Here is a 26,438-nt window from a genome sequence, read left to right on the forward strand (position 1 = left end):
CAAAGGGCATGGGGAACCATAAACCAGGGGGAAAACTGTGGGAAAAACCCCACTGACCCAATTCCTGCCTGTTCAGACCCAGAGGAACCAGGCAGGGGCCTCCCAACACCAACGGAGCAGCCCCGTTCTACACAAAGTTGGCAAAATCCCAGATTTGCATAGAATCATGGAACCCTTTAGGTTGGAAAAGCCATCTGGGATAGACTCCAACCCTTCCCCAGCATGGCCAAGGCCATGTCCCCAAGTGCCACAAGCACAGGGCGTTGCATCCCGCCAGAGCTGGGGACTGCACCGCTTCCCTGTGGAGCCATTTAACCCCATCCTGCGGCTAAATTTAAGATTGTGACCCATCAGAGATTTAATTAATTTGTCTTAAAACAGCTTCATCCTCCCCTGGCTGAGCTGTGCTCTGTTAATTCCCATTATTTCCAGACCCCTTGATGTTCCATTAAGGCTTCCTACAGGATTTACAACACCCCTTAAAAGCTCCGTCCTCATCTTCCCTCTCCTTTCCTTCCCTCCCAGCGCATTTTTAATGCCTCCTAAAAAACCTCATTGAATTCCAAACTCGAGGCCCAGGAGGGGCCCTCTCCATGGGATGGGGACACGGATGCCTGGACTTTAATTCAATTATCAGCAATTCCACTGCACAGATGGGAAACGTCTCCATTTCCTAGGAAATGCGCCCCAAGATATCCTTAAAACCAAGGCCCATTAAGCACAGGAGCCATCTCACCTCTGAGGTGGGCTCCACTTCAATTTGAAGCAATGGGTTTCCTTCCAGGCTGTTAAAAGAATTATGGAATTAACACCATGGAAAAACACTGGGATCTGGGGAGCAGTCCCTCTTCCTGCCCCAGGGATAAGGGGATCAGAGAGGAGAAGCTGTCACTAACCCAGGGAAAGGGACACATTTACCCCCCCACACACACACTGACCACATTTGAGGCATTTTCAGGGATTTCTAAGATTTCTTTGCAACAAACCCCAGCCAAAGCAGAAGTGCAGAAGGAAAGAAAAGAAATTTTTCAATCATTTTGCAGAAGTGGAGGGTTCAAAGATCCTCTCTCTGCTGTAAAGCACCCAAATCTGACTGGTTTTCCAGTTCTTTTCCTTCCCTGTTCACTCAGCACCTCCCACCCCCCCAGGTCCATGATTGGGGTCTGATGCTCCTGATAATTAACGGGGAATTAGGGAAATTCTGAATGAGGGATCAGCTGGAACAGCTTGGGTGCCTTCAAACATCATATAAATATATTATAAATTATTATTATTAATCTCTTCCCAGGGTAATTACGCTCCCAGGCCACTCAGACATGGCGATCCTACAAGTCCTATCCCATTCCATGGCCACTAAAGACTATAAATCCCAGGTTCCTACAAAAAAGGAGTCAATCCTGGTATTTTGAGCAGCTTGGGAAGACCAAGTGGCCACAAAACATCTCCATGGATGGGTGGTTTGCAGGAGCAGCCGGCTCCTCATTGCCATCCCAGGCATGGATTCCTGTCTACAGAGGATCCAGAGATGTTTAACCCAGCCAAGCCCAGGATGGGTCCCACGGGATATTTTTAGTGGGGGGAGCCAGAATTACAAATTTTGGATATTGAAAGCTGTTCCTCCCCAAAAATCCTGTCTTGACACCTTCCTTTAGGCAGGGGTGAAAAAAAAGGGCTTTGGCTTGACCATTTTTCCATCAATTCCCAAGGGACAGTGGTTCCATCCTTTGCTCCACTGGATCCCCAGTGAAATTTGGAGGGTGTGGATGAGCCAGCCACAAACTGGGGCCAGACCTGATCCCTTAAACCCCTGGCTTGTGAAATCCTTCAAAAATGGCTTTAGAGAAAGGATCAGGAGGAACAGAGCAGTGGAATGTTGTTGCTGGAGCAGCACAGGCTCCAGGACATCAAGGAATGATGGATTTGGGCTCGACCTGCTGGGGAGGGATGGTTCTTACACTGATAAGATGCTGCTTTTCCCAACTTTCAGCCTAAACTTTATTGTGCTTGAAAATATTGGAAGTGGTGAAGATATGCTGGTTATCTGCTTTTAATTTAATTATAATTCAATTATAATTTAATTAATCCTTTGGGCTTGGGCTTTTTAGACTGAAATCCTTTTTTTTTTTTCCCAACAGTGAAGAGCTGTGAGTTATAAATTAACCCTTTGTCCTCCTTCTCAACCTTCCAGAGCTCTGGGGTCTCACCAGGAGCACCTGAGCCCCCAAGGCCAGGGGAGCACCCTGGAGGATTTGGGGTGCAGAGGGAAGGGGATTGGAAAGGGGAGTCACTCACATGGGGTTGGAGGTGACAGGGTGCAGGACAACCTGTGGGGCTCGGGTCGGCGTCTCAGGCACCACATCTGGCAACAAGAGAGAGGAGTCAGAGACCTCTGGGGGCATCCAGGGGGGTTAAACCCCACCCTGCACTCCCAGGTCCCGTTTAGTGACACCCTGAGTAGGGCTGGGGGTCACTCAGGGCCACCCAACCCTGCAGCAGCAATGGGCTTGGAGGAGAAATCCCACACCAGCACGACCTCCATGGCACAAATCCAGGGGTTTGGAGGGCTGGACATGCACCCAGACCCACCAGGAGAAACCCCAGCATCCAAGGAGAAATTTCCAGAGAGCCTGACCCATGCACCCATCCCCACCAGGAGAAACCCCAGCATCCAAGGAGAAACTTCCAGAGAGCCTTACCCATGCACCCATCCCCACCAGGAGAAACCCCAGCATCCAAGGAGAAACTTCTGGAAAGCCTCACCTGGGAAAATGAACTGCTGCTTGTACTTGTAGTAATGGGAGGCTGCAAAAGAGGAACAAGGGTTCAACATTGACCTGTGGAGCTGGAAAATCTCCAGCCTGTGCCCAGTTCTTCACCAGAAAACCTCAACCCCAGTTGTGTGAACCCCTCCTGCTTGTGTGATCCAACCTCTCCCACTTCCATATGCCCATATGGAATATTCCATATTCCAAAATGGCACATAGGATGCCCAGGTCAAAAAATTAAGACTTTTTCTGGATTATAACTCGATCCCCCCCCCCCCCCCCCCCCATCTTCTCTTCTGCGTTTGGAGAAGAGATGTCCCTTTGGAGAGCGTTGATGTCATCCATGAAGTCACTGGTGGGGTCTGGATGCCAGTTTGCCAGTGGGATTTGGGAACCTCATGGCATCATGGAGATGCCAAGTGATGGGTTTGGAACTGCTGCCCATTGGGGCCACATTCCACCCTTTTTTCCCTTCTTTGGAGCTGTGTCCATCCTGGAAGGAGTTCCAGGAGCCACTATCCAAAACCAGAGTTTGGAGAGGCTCTGGGTGTTGTGAACATCCACTGGCTCCCATCTCCAGCCCCAGGATTGATCCAGGAGCAGGCAGGTCGTGGGTGTGAAGAATTCGGGGCTGCTGAGGCCACCAGAGGTTGGCAGCAACTCAGAATTCACCTCCTTATCTCCAGGACCCCAAGGGCCATGGCTCAGCTTCTCCCCTGTAGCTCAGAGACCCCAAAGTCCGACCTCAGCCCTGCAGCAGGACCTGAGCCAACATCAAAGGAGCCTGGAAGGTAATTCCAGCAGGAGAAGGTCACCGTGTCAGCATTTCCAAGCCCAAATCCTAATCCTTGAGATGATCATCCTGATGGGATAAACCACGGAAAACCTCCTGGCTGGGAAGATGAAAGCAGGGTAAGTCCTGCTTTGGATCCCATTTTGCTCCTGACAGGAATAAAACAGGACAGCCAGAAGTGTCCCAGCATCCCAGAGATCTCCTCTTCCTTCACCAGCTCCATTTTGGGAACAGCTGGACACAGTTCCAGGAGTGATGCTGAGCCATTCCCTCCTGGAAGGGACCTTTCCTGGAACAGCAGGACATCCCAAAGGAAGGCAGACAGGAGGAGCTTTTTGGGTCATCTTCCACAACTTCTGTGTCCTGCAGCCACCACGACCTCCCTGCCTCTCCCACCACACCTGAAGAGATGGAGCTCCTGGAGCAGATGGATCCAGGTCCAGATTCCATGGGACAAGCCACGCCAGACATTCCCAGAATCATCTGTCACCCCACACACACTGCCAATCTGCTGGGGACCCATCACCCCAAAAAAATGTCAGGGTCACCCCAATTTGCCCTCATAGGGGGGGCAGCCCCTGGTTTCTGTTTGTGCTTGAGGTGAAATGTCATGGAAAATCCATGGAAAATGGAAAATCCATGGGAAAATGGAAAATCCATGCCTGGAAAGGCTTTGTAGCCTCAAGAGCCACCGAAGTTGGTCTGGCTCCAACCTTGGAGGATTCCACAACTGGATCAAGCCTTGGGCTGTAACTCTTCTTCAAGCAAGAGGTTTGACCAGAGACTCCCAACCTTAATTATCCAAAACTCATCTTTTCTCCTCATTTCTACTTCCACCTTCTCCCAACCTGTCGGAACTCAGTGCATTCCTCTGGGTGTCCAGAGTTGCCAGGACCCCACCAGGGGGCTCAGAGACCCTGGCACATAGCCCAGAACACCTGGGGATTTGATTTTGACCCTTGGAGCAAGTTAACAGCTTTGTATGAGGACGTGAAAGTCACACAGGTTTGAATGGCGTAATAACAAAATGATCACAGGGTGAAAATGTAGATTTTAGGATTTTTGGTATGGGGGTTATGGAGACAAGATGAGGGAACTGGGTGTGTGCAGTCTTTCTCCTTCTTCTTCTTCTTCTTGTTCTCCATTTTCTGCAGTGATGTTGGCACTTTGGGATTGGTTTAGAGTAGAAGTGCACTGTCTACCATAGGTGATGGGTATTGGGAATTAAGTGTAAATATGATATAGGTAGTTTGTAGTATAAAAGGACAGCACAGAGTGCCTGTGACTGAGCAGACCTCGGCTGAGCAGAAAGAAAATTTTATAGATAAGAATTAATAAACAACCTCAAGACCGAAAAGTGAAGAGTGCAGACTCGTTCTTCAGTTGCACGGGCTGACACAGAGACATCCTGCACATCTCAGGGCAGCAATTATCACCCACCCCGGCGCAAACCCAGGAAGGGAATTAGGTGGAACTGTCCCACATCCCAGGGACACCCTAGGACACAGGTGGGGACACGGGGAGAGGGTGGCATTACCTGGCAGGTTGAACTGCTTCTGCTGGCGCGGGCACTGCGGGGACGGGTGCAGCGGGGACGGCGGGGTGGCGCTGGGCGGCAGCGGCGGCGCCGGCGAGGACGGCGTGGACGACGTGGTGGACGAGGGGTTGCTGCTGGAATCGGGCTGGTAGGGCACTGGGATGTGGTCCTGAGGGACACAGGGAAGGAGGGAAAGGAGAGGAGGTGAGAGCAGTGCTGGTTGGTGCCACCCCAAGGTGCAAAGGACCCCGGGTGACAAATGACATTGTGGCATTCACATTCTCTGAAAAATCACTTCACCCAGGATTGTTCTCCTGGGAAGCTGAGAGGCCTCAGAGAAAAGGAAAACAATTCTCATCTCATTTGCTTCTCCTGTGTTGTGCTCATGTGGAATGTGTTTGGAGATTGTTTACCCACAGGGGATTGTTCCATTGGATTCTGCTGGGAGTTGTTTTCACTCTTTGGCCAATCAGGGCCAAGCTGTGTCAGATTCTGGAAAGAGTCAGGAGTTTTCATTATTATCTTTTTAGCTCTCAGTAAGCATCTTTTCTGTATTCTTTAGTTTAGTATTCTTTAATATAATATAGTACAATAAAATAAAATAATAAAATAAAATAATAAATTAGCCTTCGGAGAACATGCAGTCAGATTCATCATTCCTTCTGCCATTGGGCACCCCACAAATACAATATGACATCATCCCACCCGTTTCTTCCAGAAGTCCTAGAAAACACCCAGAGTTTTTTCCAAAGATGTTTGTATTCTCCAAGGCCATTTCCTACCATAAATTGGCTCCTTTCCCACCCAGCTGAGGGTTCCACAAATCTCCTGGCTCTGCACAGCCACAGCCACCAAGGCCAGAATTGGGGCCACCACCTTGGGGCTTGGTCCTTGGGGTCCAGGTCCTGGAAGTTCCTGCAGAGCTCCTTGGAGCCAAAGCCCAGGGCCTTGCAGGGAGCAGAGGGATCTGGAAGGAGCAGCCAACGCATCCCAAGACATTCCACAGCATTCCTTGACTTCTCCCAGTCAAGGATTTGGGGTACACAGTGGGGTGGGTGGGTGGGTGGGAAGGGACCACCGAGAGCCACAAGGCAGGAAAACCTGCTTGGATGTCTTGGATCCCAAAAGGAAAATTGAGGCCAGAATTTACCGCCTTGCTGTCCAACTTGGAGCCACTGAACAGGGTCTGAGCAGTGCTGAGCATTCCCGTCCCCACAGAATTTCCCTCCAAGGTTAAAAATTCTGCATGAGCCTTCCCCAGCAGGTAATTTTGTCCTAATTAATTAATTCTTAAATGAGCTGGGCTTTCCAGGAAAGCCACATTGGTCATCACTCCATGCTCAATAATCTTGGTCAGGTAAATTCTTTTTTAAGCAACCAGTGAAGGTCAAAACAGTAAGATTTCATGGGGTGTTGGAATTAGAGGAATTTAAGGTCTGTTCCAACCCAAGCCATTCCATTATTTTATTCAGGATACCTTTAAAGAAATGCTTTTAGAAATACCAAAGTAAGAAGGGAGTCCTGCTGTAGTAAGAACATTTATAGGGGAAATTTCAACCTGAATGGGAGCGCTCAGGACAAATGCACCACCCCAAAACAACAAAACCAGATTTAGGTTTAAAGTCAGTCTCCAGGAGCATCTTGGTACCCAAACTTTCCCCAGAGCCAGAAGATGCTGAGGGCGGGAGGAGCTCAGCCAGGCTTTGGGAATGCAGGGTTTTGTTGATCCATTCCCCATCAGGTCAGTGATATTCCTCTTTCTGAGCACTTCCATCCTGCCAACACCTCACCCTGCCCTTCCTCCGAGGAATTTTCCACTGGAGGCCAACAGGCTTTAAATTCCATCAGCACCAGCCCTGTGATGGGTTTATTGTATCAAGGCAGAGCAGGAGTGAGCCAGGTGCTCTGTCAGGTCTGGCTTGAGCAGCTTCGCCAGGGACAACCAATTCCAGGCTGGTTTTATTTGCAACAATAAATTTGTTATTTATCAAAGCCTCCATTGGGAGCAGAGACCTCAAACCACCCCAAATTCAGCTTGGACCTGGAGATTGAGAGGCCACAACGGAGGCGGAGTGGGACAGCAGTATCCAGGCTGTTCTGGAAGTGCTGATCCCATTTTATTTTTAAAAGAAATAACTTCATTGGATACATGTCCAGGGAAGGGGCTGGAGCCCCAGGAGAGGCCGAGGGAGCTGGGCAGGGGCTCAGCCTGGAGCAAAGGAGGCTCAGGGGGCCCTTGTGGCTCTGCACAGCTCCTGACAGGAGGGGACAGCCGGGGGGTCGGGCTGTGCTCCAGGGAACAGGGACAGGAGCAGAGGGAACGGCCTCAGGCTGGGCCAGGGCAGGGGCAGGGTTGATATTAGGGAACATTTCTAATCACTGAAAGGGTGATCAGGCACTGGCACAGCTGCCCAGGGCAGGGCTGGAGTCATTCAGCAGCCATGTGGATGTGGCACTTGGGCACATGGGGCAGCGATGGCCTTGGCAGTGCAGGGGGAGCAACCAAACTTAATTTTCTTTAAAGGTCTTTTCCAGCCTGAGGAATTCCAAAGGTGTGGATTGCACAGAATGCAAAGCTGTGGATATCTGTGTGCAGGGGATCCTGTCCCTGTGGCAGGGTGTGCACACGGGGGAGCTCAGGGCTCACCTTGCTGAGTTTGTTGGTTTTGGGGATCTCACCTTGTTGAATTTGTTGGTTTTGGGGGGCTCAGGGCTCACCTTGCTGAGTTTGTTGGTTTTGGGGGGCTCAGGGCTCACCTTGCTGAGTTTGTTGGTTTTGGGGATCTCACCTTGTTGAATTTGTTGGTTTTGGGGGGCTCAGGGCTCACCTTGTTGAGTTTGTTGGTTTGGGGGGCTCAGGGCTCACCTTGCTGAGTTTGTTGGTTTTGGGGAGCTCACCTTGTTGAGTTTGTTGGTTTTGGGGGGCTCTCGGCTCACCTTGTTGAGTTTGTTGGTTTTGGGGATCTCACCTTGTTGAGTTTGTTGGTTTTGGGGGGCTCAGGGCTCACCTTGTTGAGTTTGTTGGTTTTGGGGATCTCACCTTGTTGAGTTTGTTGGTTTTGGGGAGCTCACCTTGTTGAGTTTGTTGGTTTTGGGGGGCTCAGGGCTCACCTTGTTGAGTTTGTTGGTTTTGGGGGGCTCAGGGCTCACCTTGTTGACTTTGTTGGTTTTGGGGAGCTCACCTTGTTGAGTTTGTTGGTTTTGGGGGGCTCAGGGCTCACCTTGTTGAGTTTGTTGGTTTTGGGGAGCTCACCTTGTTGAGTTTGTTGGTTTTGGGGGGCTCAGGGCTCACCTTGCTGAGTTTGTTGGTTTTGGGGAGCTCACCTTGTTGAGTTTGTTGGTTTTGGGCAGCGTTTGGCTGACGTGCAGGTCCGAGTAGCGCGGGGGCTTCCTCAGGGGGTTGTTGATGTCGCAGGGCACCGACTCTGTCCGGACTAACCTCGCTGGATTCAGAAGGGACAGAGGGGAAAAGGGGGTGGAGAGGAGGGGGAGAGAAAGGGAAGGACATCAAAGTTCAGCAGGATTGCTCGGGGTCGCCCCGTGCTTGCAAACCGCTCTCCAAAGCGATTCCCGCCGCACTTCCAGCCGGGGATGGCAGCTGAGCTTCGGGATCCTCCTGCACCCCGGACACAGCCAACCCTCCCCGGGGTGTGAGGCAGCAATGTGGGGGCTCCAGCAGCTGCCAGGGCCCCTCTGTGAGCCGGGGCTCAGCCAGCACAATCCTGCTCCTTGCCGGAGCGTTTTGGGGTGAAGGGAAGGAGCCGGCTCACAACACTCCCAGCAGGGGGAAAAAGCCAGCCTGAAGGTTGGGGGGTTCAGGAACGGTTTAACTCCAAGATAATGGATTTAACAGCTGGGTTTGGGATTATTTTGGGGAGTGGGGAGGTATTTCAGTGATGCTGAGGCCACCCCAAAGCCATGCTGCTCCTAAAACACACAGCGGGCAGCTCCGGCTCTTGCAGCATCACAGCCCTAAATCCCAATTCCTGCCCATCCCAGGAGCCCGACTGCCCCTTCCCTGCCTCCCGGGCAGGGTTTGCAGCAGCTCCGAGCCCGACCGGGGGATCTTCAACCGCTTCCACCCAAATCTGCTGCAAGCAAGGGCATGGGGTGGGATGGGGGCTGTAAAATCGCCCCCTCTGAGGCGCCACCAGCACAGTCCTCTTCCCCGAGATTAAACCAAGGAGCGGGTTTGGGGGGAATATTTAACAATTTAACACAAAGGAACAGCTTTAAGAGCTCAAAATTCAAGGCAAGAGCGATTCTCTCAGGCAGTCGCGGTCCTCTGGCCAGCAAAGGGAGCCAAAATCTGGAAGAAAAGAGGTGGGGAAGCGCCGCCCCGCCGTCCTGCTGCAGGGTTCTGCCTGCCTCCGTGCGGATTTTAGGCCAGGCTCGATAAGGCAGCTCCAAAAAGCACCACGAGCATCCGCAGGGCGCGGGGACCCCGCATGCACCGGGGGGATTTCGGGGTCCCCCGTCCGCCCTGAGCTCTCGACAGAAGCAAAAAGCCGAAAACCTGGTTTGGACTTACCCCGTGCGGTGGGGAATCTGAAAAGAAAAGGAGGCAGGGGGAGGGTGGGTGGAAGTGGTTTGCAATGCAAATCTGCCTCGCCCCGACCGGCTCGTCTCCCTACAACAAGCGGAAAAAACGGTGGGTAACATTTCCCCCTGAGAGCCCGAGCGGTTCGGGAGCCTCCGTCCCGCCGGGGACCCCGCTCCCGAACCCCCCGGGGGGAGCTTCCGAAAGGTTTACCCCAAAACAAACCATCCCCGGAGGCTCGGAGCGGGGAGGGCTCACCTCCGCGGTGGATGATCAGCAGGTGACACGGGGGCGCCTCTTTGGTGCATTTGTTGTGGCACTTGAGCCTGGCAGGGGACAGAGAGAAAGGAGTGAGAAGGGAACGTGGATGGATGGATGGATGGATGGATGGATGGATGGATGGATGGATGGATGGATGGATGGATGGAGGGAGGGAGGGAGGGAGGGATGGATGGAGGGAGGGATGGATGGATGGATGGATGGATGGATGGATGGATGGATGGATGGATGGATGGATGGATGGATGGATGGACAGGATAAGGGGAATGGATTCAAAATGGGCAGGGACGGATGGGATATTGGGAATTGGGAATTGTTCCCTGGCAGGGTGGGCAGGCCCTGGCACAGGTGCCCAGAGCAGCCGTGGCTTCCCCTGGATCCCTAGCAGTGCCCAAGGCCAGGCTGGACATTGGGGCTTGGAGCACTCTGGGATAATGGAAGGTGTCCCTGCCATGACGGGGTGGCACTGAATGGGCTTTAAGGTCTCTTCCCATCCAGGCTATTCTGGGATCCTGTGATGGAGTTTTTCCCTTCTTTTCCCCTTGGGAAAGTGACTGGATGCAGGGCTTTGGTCCCTCACTCAGAGTGAGCCCTCCACGGTCCCTGCTCCCCATCACTGCCAAGCAGCAGCTCAGGGATAGAGAACAGTGTGGGATGCACGTCCTGGGCAATCAGGAGGGGCTGCACACCCCTGGAAAACGCCTCCATCCCAATGGGGCAGCACAGAAATTCCCAAACCGGGGAGCTCTGCTCCTTTCTGGGCTTGCCAGGCTTGAGGACACCCCAAATTGTCACTTCTGGCAGAGGTAGCTGCAGCAAAAGGAGCAGAGCCCTGCACTGGGTGTACTGAAGGTGGGACAGGATGAGCTTTAAGGTCCCTTCCAGCCCAAACCATTCCATGGTTCCATGAAATCCCCATTCCCACCATCCTGCTGCTGGACGCTTAACTAAAATCAGGAGCAGCAGAGGGGGAAGAAGTGTCTGCCCCAATCCCTAACGTATCCCTGCCATTGTGCCCTCCTCTCCTGCCTTTATTAAGAACATTTAGCAGAAATAAAGACAGGATTTACAGCCTCTGGATATTCTGCAGAGTTTTCCTGGGTTTTTTTCCAGGGCAGGAGTCTGGAGGGCTTCACCCCCGGGTCATGCATAAAGGCATGGGCAGACTCCCAAATCCTCCCCATTCCTCCTTAATTAAGGATGGAAACGCATCCCCAGCTCACTGCTCTGCCAGGCCGGCAGAAAGCCATGGGGGAAAAGGGAAAAAGGAGGAAAGGATTTATCAAAACAAGGGGAAATGATGGGGAAAAAAAAAAAAGGCAGCTTCAAGTCAATGAGCTGGGTAATGAAAATTCAGGAGCTGCCCGTGTTAGCTTTTATTACAAAGCTGTTCCTAGAGGGAAAGGCAGGAATTAATTTGGTATTTGAGGCTTGGGGGGTTTGGGGTCCGGTTGTTTGTTTTACCTGTTGGTTCCCCTCTGCTTTCTGGGGAAAGCAGCGCCGGGGCAAGGCTGGAAAAAAAACCCTAAATGCCTTGTGTTCACTGCCAACTTTTGTCTGCCAGGAAATGGATTTGTTCTTTTCTGTAGGATTACAGGGAGCAGGATTTGCACAGCCAGAGCCACAGCATCCCTGATCCTGGTCAGGGATCCCTCCTCCAGCACGGAGAGCTGGCAGGAAAATCCTCCAGTTCCTTCAGCATGGATAGAACGGGAATCACCCCTTTAAAATCCCCGTGTTTGATAACATCCCTTCCAGCTGCGGAGTAACCGAGCGCTTCTCGGCAGGTTTAAATCCCAATTTACCAACTCATCAGCGCTTAATCAGCGGCAGCAGCGATCGTTCCCGCTCCGTTACCCGCAGACAATCGCACATCCCCAGCTCCCGGCCCCGGGAAAGGCAATCCCGGCTCCAGCAGCACTTTCCCCAGCTCTGGTGGATGCACGGCTCTGTCCAAGGCCGGGCTGTGACAGATTTGAAGCAGCCCTAGGCTCTGCTTCACTCTTTTTCCACTCCTGTCCCGTTTTATCCCCTCTCTTTACACCATGGATTAACTGATTCGGCTCCTCAGGGCCCTTTCAGGATGCAGAAGTGCCCAAAACTCGGCAGAAATAGAGGTTACAGCCCAAAACTGTGGGCAAAACCCACCCGATGGCCAGAGCTATCCCTGCCTGGTGCTGCAGATAATTCCACCGGGAATCTCCATAACGAGGGATGCAAAGCCAGGCCTGGGGAAGGGGCCCTGTCAGGATCTGACTCAGAGCTCTGGTGGGCACATCCTCCCCGAGGAGCCCGATCCCATCCCAGACACAGCCCAGCCCTGCTTTGGGGTGTTATTCACCCAATTTCACAGCTCATTAAAGCTTCCTGTGAGGATGAGCTGGCCAGATTTGGGCTGGTCTCTCCATGCCCAAATCCCTGCTCGGCTCCCCAGGGAAAATCCCGATTGTCCCCTCCTGGTTTTAGGGAGTGACACAAACAGCTCCAGCACGGCGCCATACTTGCAGTTTTTGCATTTTAAGCCGAACAACATTCCCTTCCCGCAGACGGTGCAGGTCTGAGACATCCAGTACTTGGTGGAAAACCTGTGGAGAGAAACACAGAGGGAGAGCTGAAGCCTCACTCATCCCCCCCAGCCCTGCTTCATCCTCTCTCTGCTGCCCTCAAATTCCTCTGCAGGTGTTGAGGGATTTTTATAGGGGTGCCAAAACACAACCCCGAGCTTTCCTTTGGTTCTGGAAGTTTGTTCCAAAGGGAATCTGTGAAAAATGCATGTATTTTATGATTGGCTTTTCGCAAATACTAAAATGAGTATTGTATGTGTTGTTTTAGAAAGTAATGCTGTATTAATTCTCTTAAGTGCTGTGTTAAATATAGTTTTAGGTTATAAAAATTGTTAAAATAGAAACTATGCTATGTAGGATGCTTTTTTTAAAGAAAAGACTCGCAGTGAGATAGCAGACACAGGACACCTGAATCTTTCAGAGAAAGATAATTTATCGCTCCATTATCAGAAAAAATGAACTTCTTCCCACCTTGAAGGCGCTGTTAGGACTCAGAGGAAGAAGCTGACACTGATCAGACAGAATCCTGTGTTTGAATGGAATTTATGCATCATGTATGAGGTGTATGAATATGCAACAGGCTGTTGCTTTTAAGGGTTAATCCTTTGTTAACTGTGTCCTTTTTGGGGCTCCTGCTGCCCAGAAAAAGGTACCCGGACTGTCCGTAACTCTTTGTATTTGTTGTCTCATATTGTCCTAATTCAATTTGTCCAAATTGTTATTACTCTAATTGTATTACTATTTTTATAACCATTTTATTACTATTAAAATTTAAAATTTTAAGAACAAGTGATTGGCATTTTTCACAGAATCCAACCCCAGCTCCCCGCGATTCCCACCCCAGACACCCCCGAAAACCCTGCTTGCCCTGGGCACCAATGTTTGCAGCTTCCCATCAAACAGCAGCACTCTTCCCGCTGCTTTTCCCTCTTCAGGGAGATATGGAAGGGTTCTAATCCAGAGATGGGGAATTTGCTGAAGGCTGGCAAGGTCGCAGATAACACACAGATTTATTGATAGCGGCTCGAGCCTTATCTAAACCAGATCTGAACTGAAATGAAATTGAAATGGGCTTGGAGGACAGCACAGCCCAGCATGGGAAAGAGAGGGGGAATGTCCCCAATCTCGGTGTCCTGGAGCGGAGATGGGAAGGGAGATGCCCATCCCTCATCCCCCAGCACGGGGAGGGGCCCACCTGTGTTTTATGGAGTTTCCTAAATCCCGCCGAGGGATCTGCGGGGACCAGCGAGGCACTGACAGCGTATCTGCAGAGAGAGACCAGGAAAAAACAGCGCTGGTAACAGCATCGAGAGCTGGGGTTCGAGCTCTTGGGAAGGGGAGCAAAGGATGTGCACAAAAAAAAAAGGGATTTTCCTGCTATAACCCCCTGGAATGCCTCTCTGGAAAGCAGGAGAGCTCTGGGATTTGGGGGGCTGTGGGAATGGGGGTCTCCTGTCCCAGATCCCATCACCAGTTTGGACCAGGGATGAGGAGAGGAGAAGGAGAGAGAGAGGGAAAGGATGCACTCACGTGCAGGCAGAGCGGGATTGCAAAACTTTTGGAATCACATCAGGATGTCCAAAGAAGAAAGGGAAAATAAAGCTGGAGCACCATCATCGTCAGTTTTAATAAGACATCACAGCTTGAGGTGGCAGCTGAGGAAAAGCTGAGTGCCATCACTCCAAAGGTGATTCCATTCCTGTTCCAGGGGAAGAAAAGCAGTCCCAGGGCTCTCCTTCCAAGGGAAAACAGGGAGAGGGACAAGGACAAAGAGGGAATTTCACTGGCACTGCTGAAGCAGGAAGGCAATCAGGAGCACGGCCATGCCTGCATTCCACCCCCTCCTTCAGCCTCGGCAAGGCTGGAAAAGCTGCTCCTCCTCCTCCTCTTCCTCCCGGCCACGGGAAAGGTCCTGCCCCGCAGGATGCCCAGCCCTGGAGCGGGTCCATGCCGGGATCCAAGGCTGGATTTCCACTCGGGGATTTGCGAGGTTTCCCGAGCGCCAGCGGTGGCTCCCGGCTGTTTGCTCAGAGCGCCAGCAAATCCCAGGCTAAACAGGCGCGGGATATTAGCCCAGGGAGCGGGGAGAGCCGCTGTTTGCTTTAATATCCCATTTTAATATCGGGGCTCTAATTGCACTCGGCGGCTGAAGGTTACATTTACATCCCTCTCCCCCGGGTTAGAAATGCTGGGAGCAGCCCAGGTTGATCCTGCTCCAGCACCTCCGACCTGCGGCAGCCCTGGATCCTTCTCTCCTCCTGGTCATTCCTCAGGCAGAGGCAGCGATTGAGATGTCAGAACCACACAAGCATGGAATGGGTTGGGTGGGAAGGGACATTAAAATCGTCTCATTCCCATGGTAGGGACACTTTCCACTCTCCCAGGTTGCTCCCTGGTCTTGGGCACTGCCAGGAATCCAGGGGCAGCCACAGATTTTCTGGGAATCCCATTCCATCCTCTCCCCACCCTCCCAGGGAACAATTCATTCCCAATACCCCATCCATCCCTGCCCTCTGACAACGGGAAGCCATTCCCTGTGTCCTGGCTTCATCCACCCGTGTAAAAAGTCGCTCTCCCTAATTTTCATAAGCTCCCTTCAAAGCCAAGGAGGGGAGTTCATGTCCCCAGCACCACATTGCCAATATTTTGGATATTTTTGATATTTTCTCACCAGTCTTTGCGACAACTCACCCTCCACAACCTGCTAGGGGTAGGAATTTGGGCCACAAACCCCAGAGGTGAGTGACCCCTCCATGCCCAGCCTCCCTGAGCATCATTCCCCCCTCACTAAATCCTGTTAGAAAACTGAGTTGTCATCACCCCCCCTCACTAAATCCCATTACTAAACTGAGTTGTCATCACCCCTCCCTCCAACGCCGCTCCCTGAAGAGCCAAACACCCCTGGCCAGAGCAGCTCTTCTCCCGGAATTAAATTACAACCTCCGCGTTATCAGCCACAATTTATTCCCACTAACTTTCGGCTGGCCTCAATTAAATCCTGCCAGCCCGGCGAGGGGGAGAGGGGATGGAGGCAACGGCGGCTGCTGAGCCTTTTAATTACTTTCTAAATGGGCTCGCTGCAAAAATGTATTGAAGTGTAGCGGGGATTTTGACCTCGTAACATAAATGAGCCCGACGTGACTCACAGCTAATTACCTTCATTAGCGGCAGCGAGCCACGTAGGACGGCGGCGTTTAACAATAGAGCCGCTGTTGGCAGGAGGGGAAAAGCATCGGAGCGGGGCAGGAGGGCAGGGAGAGGCACCGGGGACCAGCCCCGAGGGTTCGGGGGGCTCTGGGGTTAATTGGGGAGTCCCCCCTTCACCCGGATTCCTGGCAGGGTTAACTCGGGGGGATGCTCAGAGGGAGATGCAGCAGCCTCCCCCCAGCGCAGGAGGAATATTTTCATTGAAAACCCCCCACATTAGCACAATTAGCGTTAATTACAAGGGGGGGAACCCCCATGAGCAGGTCTTGGTTCAGGGTGGGACGGTCGGGCTCTGTTATGGGGACTTTGTGATGGGATCGGATGATGCTCGCAAGCTTTGAGGCGTGAAGCGGCTGCGTCTCCTTCATCCTCCCTCTTTGCCTCCCTCTCCCCCATACTCCCTCTCTCCCTTTTCCCTCTCTCCTGTGCCCTGGAGCTGCCCCCGTGCCAGCGATTATTTAAACCTTTATTTACCACCAGCAGCCTCCTGCCTGCCTCAAAAACCCGAATTATCCGGCCACAATTCCCCTCACCTCATTCCCCCCGCTCCGAGCTGGCATTTCACTGGGCACAAGAGGAATTTCGCACCCACTGAGCTGGACACTTCCCCTGGTCACCCACCCCATTTCTGCCTCCCGAGGTGTTCCCAAAAGCCAAACCCCGCTTCCCGATGTGACAGCCCAGCCAGGGAGTGCCACACCGTGTTTTCCTTCGCAAAGGTCAGGGCTCCTGCTCGGCTCATCCCAAAATCAACAGCCGCGCTTGATGAGACCAGCTGTGCCGGGGAAGGGGAAAACCGACCGGAGGACGGGTGACAGCCACCTCCGGCGTGTCGCTGACAGGCGACACGGCACAGAGCGCTGGCAGCCGCTCCCCGGCGGTGACAGGCAGCTGTGACAGCTCCTGAGTGGCACCCGGCGCCTCGGAGGTGACGGGGACGCGGTGGCGCTGCCGTGGCCGTGACGGCCTCGCTGCCCCCGCTGCTGTCCTGGCAGAGCCGGGGTGGGGCAGAGTCTGTGGAGCTTCCAGAGCTCCATGCAGGATTGAGACTTAACTGCAGTGTAGTGTATGATGGAGATGATTCATGCTATTAATGTATAAAATATTGTAAGATCCAAACTATGTCTTTTGACCACCCCAGCCGGGAAGAGTGTCTTATTCATATTCATTTAGTTCCCTGATGACGTTAAGATAATATCAGGTTCTTTAACGTAAGAATGGAACCTTCCTGGGTGATGATCACCAACTTCCCCAGGTTGCCAGGACCACTCAGGAGTGATGATCACCCCGAAGATTGCATCTACCATGATGATTACCGGCGCCACCCTGTTACATGTGAATGCCGACTTCCCCGAAGTTCTCTGACAATATCTAGACACCTGAATATAGTAGAGGTGGCCTTTGAGTCCTAGTAAAATATCTGTATTGTACTTGAATATCTGTAAGTAAAAGGAAAGGGGGAAATATAGTACTTGAATATCTGTATATAGGCCTTGCCCTGGTAGGTCCCAGTTGTTCTTGATGAGCTGCAGCTGTGATGCCCTTAATTGGGTGGCAGCTGGGGCTAATGAAGATAACTGGGATAAAACGGGGTGGGCTGGCTAGTCGGGGACGGCCTTGTGGGAGTTCTGATGAAGAAGCAGGAACAACACTGCTGTGAAGAACTGCATGTGAGAAAACCACCCAGAAGGTATGGGACTCTAGAAATCTAATAACAACAGTATGGGACTCTAGAAATATGACTATAACAACTGGTGACCCCGACGTGATGGAGATATGTAGCCTGAAGAGCTGTGGAAGGTATGGGACTTTAGAAATATGATAACAACAATATAGTAACACCATCCGGACTGGACTTTTGCCTAACTTTGTACATGTAAAGCCCCGGTTCTGCATGTGTAGGGACACAAAAGAACATTCGGTCATCTCTGCCTCGGGCAGAATAAACTGTATGAAAACTTCCTCCCGACGCAGCATTTGTGAACCGAGGGGGAGACTCTGACATTTTTGAGGTCAGATTCAGGTTCACCCAGTGCTGATCCTGGGCTCGACACTGCCCTTGGCTGTGGTGGTTTTTGATGATCGAAATTCGGTCTCGCTGACAAATTAATAATTCTTTGCTAAATTTTCTTATAAGTTTGGCTCTCGATTTGATAATTTATAACAGTAGGAACTGCTGAGTCATGATGAGACAGCAAAATAAGTTCCTGTTTTCTACCCCTTGCCCCATAGCTTATCTCTGTAACCCCATAGGTCACTTTTCCCCTAATCTTTACTATGGGACAAGTTTGGATCCCCCTATACCCTATAAAAAGGGGCTGGTTTAGCCCATCTGACAGAAGAAGAGCTGTCGCTGGACCCTTCACAGACTCCCCAATAAACCATTGCTGTGGAACCGCCAGGACCTCTCCTTCTCCTCTCTCACATCTGCTGCAGCCTCAGCCAAAGGCGCCCTGCCTAGCAAGCCAAGAGCTGAAATCCTGGGAGAGCTGATATCACTAAAGAGCTGAAATCACTGAGCTTGCTAAGGGTGGCCTGTGGCTGTGAGCTGACCGGGTACTCGGGCACTCTGTCCCCCAGAGGGACTGAGTTATTTGGACCATCCTGCATGGCTTGGTGATAAGGCCAAGATTGGGGTCTTATCACCGGGTGAATTCTGGTTGGGCACCAGCTGGGCTGCTTGGGCATGTCCTGAATAGAGAAAAGCACTGGAGCTTCCCCATTTTATTATTTTGGGGTTACACCTTCCTTGGGGTGGGTGGGGATGCCCTCAGAGAGTCCCAAAGCCTCCCCAAGGATGTTGTAAATCAAAGGCGATGAAGGGGAGAGAGAGTGATGCATCTGAGTCCATCATCAGAAGGCTTGATTTATTATTTTATTATATTAAAACTATACTAAAAGAATAGAAGAAAGGATTTAATCAGAAGGCTAGCTAAGAATAGAAAAAGAAAGAATGATCACAAAGGCTTGTGACTGATCGAGACAGTCTGGACAGCTGGACTGTGATTGGCCATTAATTAGAAACAACCACATGAGACCAATCACAGATGCATCTGTTGCATTCCACAGCAGCAGATAACCATTGTTTACATTTTGTTCCTGAGGCCTCTCAGCTTCTCAGGAGGAAAAATCCTAAGGAAAGGATTTTTCATAAAAGATGTCTGTGACACAAGGACACCTGGAGCATCTTCCAGGGGTGGCAACGGTGCTGAACCCCAGGGATGGGCACTGTTTTGTCACAATTGTCCCTTCCTCATCTCCTGGCCACTGTCTGGATGGCAGGGAGCTGGTGGGAACTGTGTGTTATCCATCACAGAGACAGCCTGATAAACAAACCCTCCTTCCCCTACTATGCAGGAAATGGATTTGTAGAGTGCTCAGAAAAGACCATAATCCAACACTACTACAGCAAACATATTCCCATTATGAATGGGACAGAGAAAATCGATGGAAGTGGACTTGGTAAGAATCCCAGGATGAGTCACTGCAAAGCCAAGACATGGCCAGGAGGCTTTGCACTTATCCCAAACATCCCAAATGTCACCAAAATGCTCCCAAGGTGGGTGAGTCCCATGGAGAGATTAAGAGAGGAGACACTGGGGTGGAGCAGAAGATATCTAGGATCATGAATATCTCCACCACCAGGTGAAAATCCCAGTCCAGAGACAAATCATAATATCCATGGAATGGTTTGGGTGGGAGAGAATCTTAAAGATTATCCATTCCCACCCCTGCCATGGGCAGGGACACCTCCCACTGTCCCAGGCTGCTCCCAGCCCCATCCAGCCTGGCCTTGGGCACTGCCAGGGATCCAGGGGCAGCCCCAGCTGCTCTGGGCACCCTGTGCCAGCTGCAGTGACAGAGTTCCAATGTCTCAGCCTGTGGCAGCTCCAGGGACACTGTCCCAGTGTCTCCCCACCAGCCTGGGTTTACTTCCCCACGGTCCCAGCCAAGCACCCCAGGGAGATGCTCTGCAGCAAAATCCCTTCATGAGACATCCCAGGCCTTGCTCATGCTGCATTTAGGGCCAAAATAGGATGGGAGAGATCCCAGAGCAGCTTCTCCAGCAGCTTTCCCTCCCCAGGACAGAAATCCATGCAGGATTCAAGGTACAAAGGCATCACCTGCTCCCTCTATCAGGGCATATGGCAGATATTCCACATGGAATTTGGGAAGTGTCCCTGTCTGTCACAGTCACATTTTCTGAAAAATCTCCTTGCCCAGGATTCTTCTCCTGGGAAGCTGAGAGGCCTCAGTGAAAAGGAAAACAATTCTTATCTCATTTGCTTCTCCTGTGTTGTGCTGGTGTGGAATGTGTTTGGAGATTGTTTACCCACAGGGGATTGTTCCATTGGATTCTGCTGTGAGTTGTTTTCACTCTTTGGCCAATCAGGGCCAAGCGGTGTCAGGACTCTGGAAAGAGTCACAAGTTTTCATTATTATCATTGTTTCAGCATTGAGTAAGTGTCCTTTCTGTATTCTTTAGTATAGTTTTGTATAGTATTCTTTAATATAATATAGTATCATAAAAGAATAAATTAGCCTTCTGAGAACATGGAGTCAAATCCTTCCTTTAATTCCTTTCCTTCCTCTGGGAACCCCACAAACACAAGACCTGTCCATATGAGGGTTGGAATGGGATGTGGGATGGTCCTTGAGGTCCCTTCCACCCCTGTGGATCACAGTGAGCTCCAGTGGGTGGAAGGCTGACCCAGGCTGCATCCAGCAGGATGAAACCAAAGCTGAGCTGGAGCAGATGGGATCATCTGAAGCAGGAGCTGTTCCCAGAACATCTCTCCAGTAAGGAAAGAATCTCTTTCTAACCCAGGTAGTTCCCCCTTCAAAGTGGCAATCCCATTTATCCATCTCAAATGCCACATTCAGCTGGCTTAAAGCCTGACATGGGGATGTCCCCCCCAATTCCCAGCCTTGCAGGCTCAGTTGGGCTCATCCAGAAAAAGCTGTGCCCTCTGGAGCCTCGCTGCCAGCTGTGGCCAGATGTGGCTGCAGGGAGTGCCAGCACAGCTGGGGAGTGTCAGGGAGGAGGGAACCCCTGGTGCTCCCCAAGAAAGGAGGTTCCCTTTGGGAAGTGCCCTCCTGGAGGTGGCTGGGGCTGGGACAGCGTTAGGGAGGAGTGTCCCCCACCAAAGCCACCCCAGCACTGTGGGGTGACCATGGAGAGGGGGCGTGGGTGGCACTGGCTGCTTCCCCATGTCACCTTCAGCACCATTGTCGCATCCCTGGGTCCAGCCTGGTGCTTTCCAAAGGAAAAGCTGGATTTAGGACTCTGGGACTCCCACCCCAACCCAATGGACATTTTCCTGGATTCCACCAAACCTGCCTGAGATCAGCCCTTCAGGGGCTTTTCCAGGAGCTAGGAGGGCTCAAGGAGCCCTGGTGGCATCTCAGCCACCACTTGTCACTTGGCCATGCCTGGCTGGGATCCCGCTCATGCTCAACACCATAAACTGCAAATTCCTCACTCACAAAGCCAAGGGGAAGAGACAGGACCAGGAGAATCCCCCCAGGGCAGAGCAGCAGCACAGTGGGTGTGATGGAGCTGTCACACAGGACTGGGCAGGGAGGGGACAGCCCTGGAGACCACATTAAACCAGTTATTCTACAACTTCTGAGGGGCAGCTCAGATCTCTGCTCCCTGTGAGAGTGACAGGAGTGGCTGGAGCTGTGCTGGGAGGTTTGGGTGGAGATCAGGGCAAGGCTCTTCCCCCAGAGGGTGCTGGCACTGCCCAGGCTGCCCAGGGAATGGGCACGGCCCCGAGGCTGCCAGAGCTCCAGGAGCCTTTGGGCAGCACTGCCAGGGATGGACAGGGTGGGGTTGTTGCGGGGACTGGAGCTGGATCAGCGATCCCTGAGGATCAGCTCAGGATATTCCATGATCCTGTGATTCCCCCAGCCAGATTTGCTGGAGGAAGAGGCTCCTTCTGCAGCTCCCTCCAGCCCTTTGTGAAAATCCATTCCCATCAGGACAAAGAGATGTTAAAAATCAGAGGGAAGCATCCAAACCCTCTCCTGACCCGGGCCAGGGATGACTCAGATGGGAACGTGCTCCTGCCAGGAGCAGCAAGGCTGTGGAATGGAAATCATGGAGAGACAGCCAGGGAGGGACAGGGCCTGCCTGAGCTCCCCTCACCCATCTCCAGCTGACAACAACAACAATTTTTGTATTTCCGTGCTAAGGGAAGTAATTCCACAGCAATCCAGAGCACCTGGGTGCTGCTGTGCTGCTCCCACAGGAGGAAAAGAGAAGAGGGATTTTTAGAAGAAAACATAGGGATGGGATATGGTGGAGAGCTCAGGTGCTGAACCACCGCAAGGATGGGGACAGGGAATCCTTGGGATGCAGGGAGGGCTTGGAGCAACCTCTCCAGTGGGAGACGTCCCTGCTCATGGACAGGGATGAGCTTCAGGCTCCCTTCCAGCCCAAATCATCCCATGATTCTGCTCCCTACAAACATATATCTGCCCTGCTTGGTGTAACTCCCGCATGGACGTTGTTCCTTCAAGGACCAAACAGTGTGGAAGAGGTTTCACAGTGACTTCTGTGAGCCAGAGAAGTTTGGTGAGAGGACCCATGTTTACCCTTAAAAGAATTTCCTAACAAGGTCATTGACAACAAAACCAAGAAAGAGAGAAGGATAAATAAGAGAAACCTGCAACTGCCTGTTCCAATGAGCACTTTGTCTGTTTTTCCTGACCAATGAGAAAAGTATAAACTTATGAGTTTTGTGAGAATGTAGAACAAGCAGGCATGCTGTAACAAAAACAGGTTTGAAGCCTCCTGCAAACGGAGTGTGTTGCTTTCCATTGTCTCCATCTCAACCACGACAAAACTGCTCCACTGATGCCAAACATTCCAGCAGGGATCAACCAGCTGGGGAAACCCAGCTCCCATCCAGCCCAGCAAACATTCCCAGCAGCCAGGGAGGTCGGAGGAAATGAGAGGAGACACCTCTCTGGCAGGGTGAGTCACTTGCCAGCCCATCACTGCCATCACGTCCCGCTGCGGCCGTGCCACGTCCCATCAGGATGTCACAGCATGGCACAGAATCCAACACTGAGCAAAACTAATCCAAGGAGACACTCCAGGGAGGGCTGGGAGTGGGGTTTGGTCTGTGATTCCTGCTCTGTTGGTCTGGGCTGTGAGCTGAGCACAGAAAATTGTGTGGGAAACAGCAAGGCAGAAATGCCCCTCAGTCTGGGCAAACCTGGAGTTGGGTGTTGGAAATCTCTGGGCACAGCATGCAGAGCTCCTGCCAGGTGCCACTGTCCCCAAAGGCAAAGGGACAGGGGGAAAAGGACAGCAGGACTGGCTGGGTGAGCCCTTAGTGACCCCAGGCTGCCGGGGAAGGGAAGAAGGAAAGGGAAAGGGAAATGGGAAAGGAGAAAGGGAAAGGGAAAGGAAATTTGGCTGCAAGCCCTCTGGCTGCAAAACCTTCTCCAGCCTGCTCCTTGAGCAGGAGGAACAAGTGGAAGACCCCAAAACAAGCCAAGAAGACATTTCCAGAAAGGCAACAAGGGAAAAATCCAGGGAAGGGACAGTGACAGAAACCCAGGCTGGATGTGGAGTTGGAGGAAGTTTTAGCTGAGGAACAAGAGGCAAAGGAAGCTTGGCTGGGAATCACATCCAGCAGCTGCCATGTGTTTCCTCCAGGGAAGTTTTCCTTGGGCCACGCCTGGCTTGGGAAAGTTTCAATCCCTGTGGAATTAATCCCAGCAGTGGTGTGGGACCAGGAAACGAGGGCCAGGCTGCTCCTCCCAGACCTGGGTGAGCTCACGGAGCCAAACCCAGCCAGTGTGTGCCACCAGCAGCATCTCCTGGGAGAGGACAGAGCCCTGCCAGGTGGGATCAGCTCCACGGTGTTTGCACCAGGACTGGCTTCCCAAAACTCCACATCAGCTCCACATCCTGAGGGATTGAGCAGTTCTGCCCTTCATGTCAAAGCAAGGACCCAGGAGAGGTTTAAACACAAGAGGTGAAACCACAAAAGTTTACAAACCCACCCATAGAAAAGTCACTTTTAGGTGACAGCCAGGCAGTGCCACCACCCCAGACATCACAAAAACCTCTGTGGCTTCCCAAAAAACAGAAATAATCAAGCTTTTGGGGCTATCTTTGCCCACAGATCTCCAAACACCAACACGAGGCACCTCCACCAGGGCTGGGCTCATTCCACAACGCTCAACCAATGTCCTCCAAACTCCGCAGTCCCATCCCCTGCCTGGCACCTCCCACCCTGGCAGGGGCACCCGAGGGGGCACTCACTGGCAGAGAAGGTGGCGTCGGTGTGCACGGGCGGCGTGGAGGGCAGGAAGGGCGGGTAGCCCACGAAGAAGGAGCGCAGGGAGCGCTCGGAGAGCAGCGGGGAGCGCTGGGCAGGGATGTTCTCACAGCTCCCCACGCTGTTGTGGATCTTGAGGTTCAGGGGCTTGTTCTTCTTCTTGACTCTGGGAGGGAAGAGAGGGAAAAGGAGGGAGAAGTGAAGGGAAAGGAGTTGGGGATGGGATGGTGGCACCCGTGGGATGGGGGTGCGGCTGCATCATCTCCCGTGTGATAACTAATGCAGCTTCCCCATGGGAATTCCCAATCCCTCCCCAACATCAAAGGCAATTTTCATTAAGGAACATTCCAGAGCTTTTCTTCTTGAGAACCTGGGTGAAAAAAAAATCATTTGGTCCAAAAGCTCGTCAGCCTCAGCCTTGCTGACCTTGTCCAATCCCCTAAATGGTCTCATTTAATGTCACTATATCAAATAAAGGGCCCAAGCAAGGGTGGGCTGCAGTGGAGAGTGTGAGGGACCCCAAGAGAGTCCCAGGAACCACCACAGGGCCATGGTGTGGACAACCCAAAACACTGTGTGAAGTTCCTCACAAATGAAACTCTGCAGAGCAGGAGGAGGAGTCGTCTGCTCTGTCAGTCCAATCTCCCTCCTGTCCCATTTTTCCACACTGGGACAAGGCCCAGCGTTGTTCTGCTGGCTCAGATGATCCCAAAGCTGCACCAGACTGGAAGGCTTTGGGATGCAGAGTGACTCTGGCAGCTCAGATGGGCTGGGCTGCAGGATCCTGGCACTCAGAGCTGCTCCAGCTCATCCACTCCAGCTGCCACGGAGTGAGGAGCAGAGAGAGCCCTGGGAAAGGCAGCTCAGCCCGCTGGGGATCTGCAGAATCTGGGACAGAGATCCTTGGAGAGCATCCTGGCAGTGCAACACCTCAAGGATTCCTGGAATGCTCCATCCATAATCCTGCATCCCAGCTGGAGCACTGCATCCAGCTCTGTGTCCCAGCACAGGAGGGACCTGGAGCTGCTGGGGAGGCACCAGAGATGCTGCAAGGGCTGGAGCCAGGCTGGGAGAGCTGGGGGTGCTCACCTGGAGAGGAGAAGGCTCCAGGGAGAGCTCAGAGCCCCTGGCAGGGCCTGAAGGGGCTCCAGGAGAGCTGGAGAGGGACTGGAGACAAGGGATGGAGGGACAGCACACAGGGAATGGCTCCCAGTGCCAGAGGGCAGGGATGGATGGGATCTTGGGAATGGGGAATTGTTCCCTGGCAGGGTGGGCAGGCCATGGAGCTGAGCATGTCCCACCACTCCCAGCGGTGCCCGGGGGCATCTGGCCCTGCCAGGCGATAGGAAATGGCCTCTTAATGATGAAAATTAAACCATCCTCTAATAAGTTAATTATTTCCTCACACAGGAAAGCTGCTGCTGTGTTTAGGGTGGCTGCTAGGACCTCTTTGGGCTCAGGATGGGGTGGATGTTCCAGGCTGGTCCAGCTGAGCAGCTCTCCTGGCTTGGAACTCCTTGGGGTCAGCCCCACAGCGGATGGTCATGGAGCCATGGAATGGGTTGGGTGGGAAGGGACATTAGAGCTCATTAAAGGACATGGGCAGGGACACCTCTCACTGTCCCAGGCTGCTCCCAGCCCCAGTGTCCAGCCTGGCCTTGGGCACTGCCAGGGATCCAGGGTGGGCACCCTGTGCCAGGGCCTGCCCACCTTGCCAGGGAACAATTCCCAATTCCCAATATCCCATCTATCTCTCCCTGGTGGCCCCAAATCCAGCCCATCCCCTGCACTGCTGCTCCTCAATCCCAACCCCACCACGGGGTCTCCACCAAAAATCCCATTGCTGCTCTCCTGGCCTGGCCCCAGCCCCCCTGAGCTCAACCCCGGCCCAAAGCCCTTCCTGAGAGGCAGTGATTAAGCACTAATCTCGTTTTTTTCCACCCATAAATCAGTTCCAGACCAAATATTTACTGCGAGCATCATTTCCTCGCCAAGCAGTGCTGCTGACAGCTCTCATTATTAGGAAGGATGAGTGATTTTGGACAGAGAGAGATTTTTTTTTTCCTCTCTCTGTTTCTTCAGGAGAAGAAAAAATAATAAAGAATAATAAACACCAGGATCCAAGTGGGTGACTGGGCTGGCTGCCCATCCTCCCATGGCTTTTATCCCCTTCCTGAGGGAAGGGGGGCAAGGATTGAAGCCTGGAGAGGAGGAGGAGAGGAGAGGAGTCCATGGAAAACTCCCTGGCACGGGGGGCTCACAGGGACAGGGATCCTGTCCCCTGGCTTGGGGACAAGCAGTGTCTGAGGGACACAGAGCAAACCCAGCCTTGTTTGGGGCTTCTTGGGCAAAAGAGGGTCAAAAATCATCCTTGGGCAGGGCTGGAGAGTGAGGCCAGTCATGAGAACCTCATAAAGGACTTGTTGCCATGAGGGATCATCCATCCATCCATC

At 52.4% G+C, this 26,438-nt stretch overlaps 1 protein-coding gene across 3 annotated transcripts in view; it reads right to left on the minus strand.

The window, feature by feature from the left end:
• The window catches only part of KSR2 (kinase suppressor of ras 2), a 93,279-nt gene that overhangs the window by 33,595 nt on the left and 33,246 nt on the right, over positions 1-26,438 (minus strand). For 2 of the 3 annotated variants that reach the window (XM_074554318.1, XM_074554319.1), the window contains exons 5-14: positions 23,970-24,151; positions 13,674-13,743; positions 12,416-12,499; positions 9,894-9,961; positions 9,627-9,725; positions 8,420-8,538; positions 5,096-5,264; positions 2,761-2,802; positions 2,293-2,359; positions 737-785 (exon numbers count right to left, since the gene is read on the minus strand). In XM_074554318.1, the coding sequence (XP_074410419.1) occupies positions 737-785; positions 2,293-2,359; positions 2,761-2,802; positions 5,096-5,264; positions 8,420-8,538; positions 9,627-9,725; positions 9,894-9,961; positions 12,416-12,499; positions 13,674-13,743; positions 23,970-24,151 (949 nt within the window). The remainder of the gene's footprint in view (positions 1-736; positions 786-2,292; positions 2,360-2,760; positions 2,803-5,095; positions 5,265-8,419; positions 8,539-9,626; positions 9,726-9,893; positions 9,962-12,415; positions 12,500-13,673; positions 13,744-23,969; positions 24,152-26,438) is intronic. The other variant, XM_074554320.1, reaches the window with a different exon arrangement.

This window comes from Zonotrichia albicollis, chromosome 18 (genome assembly GCF_047830755.1).
Source record: "Zonotrichia albicollis isolate bZonAlb1 chromosome 18, bZonAlb1.hap1, whole genome shotgun sequence".
NCBI lineage: Eukaryota > Metazoa > Chordata > Aves > Passeriformes > Passerellidae > Zonotrichia > Zonotrichia albicollis.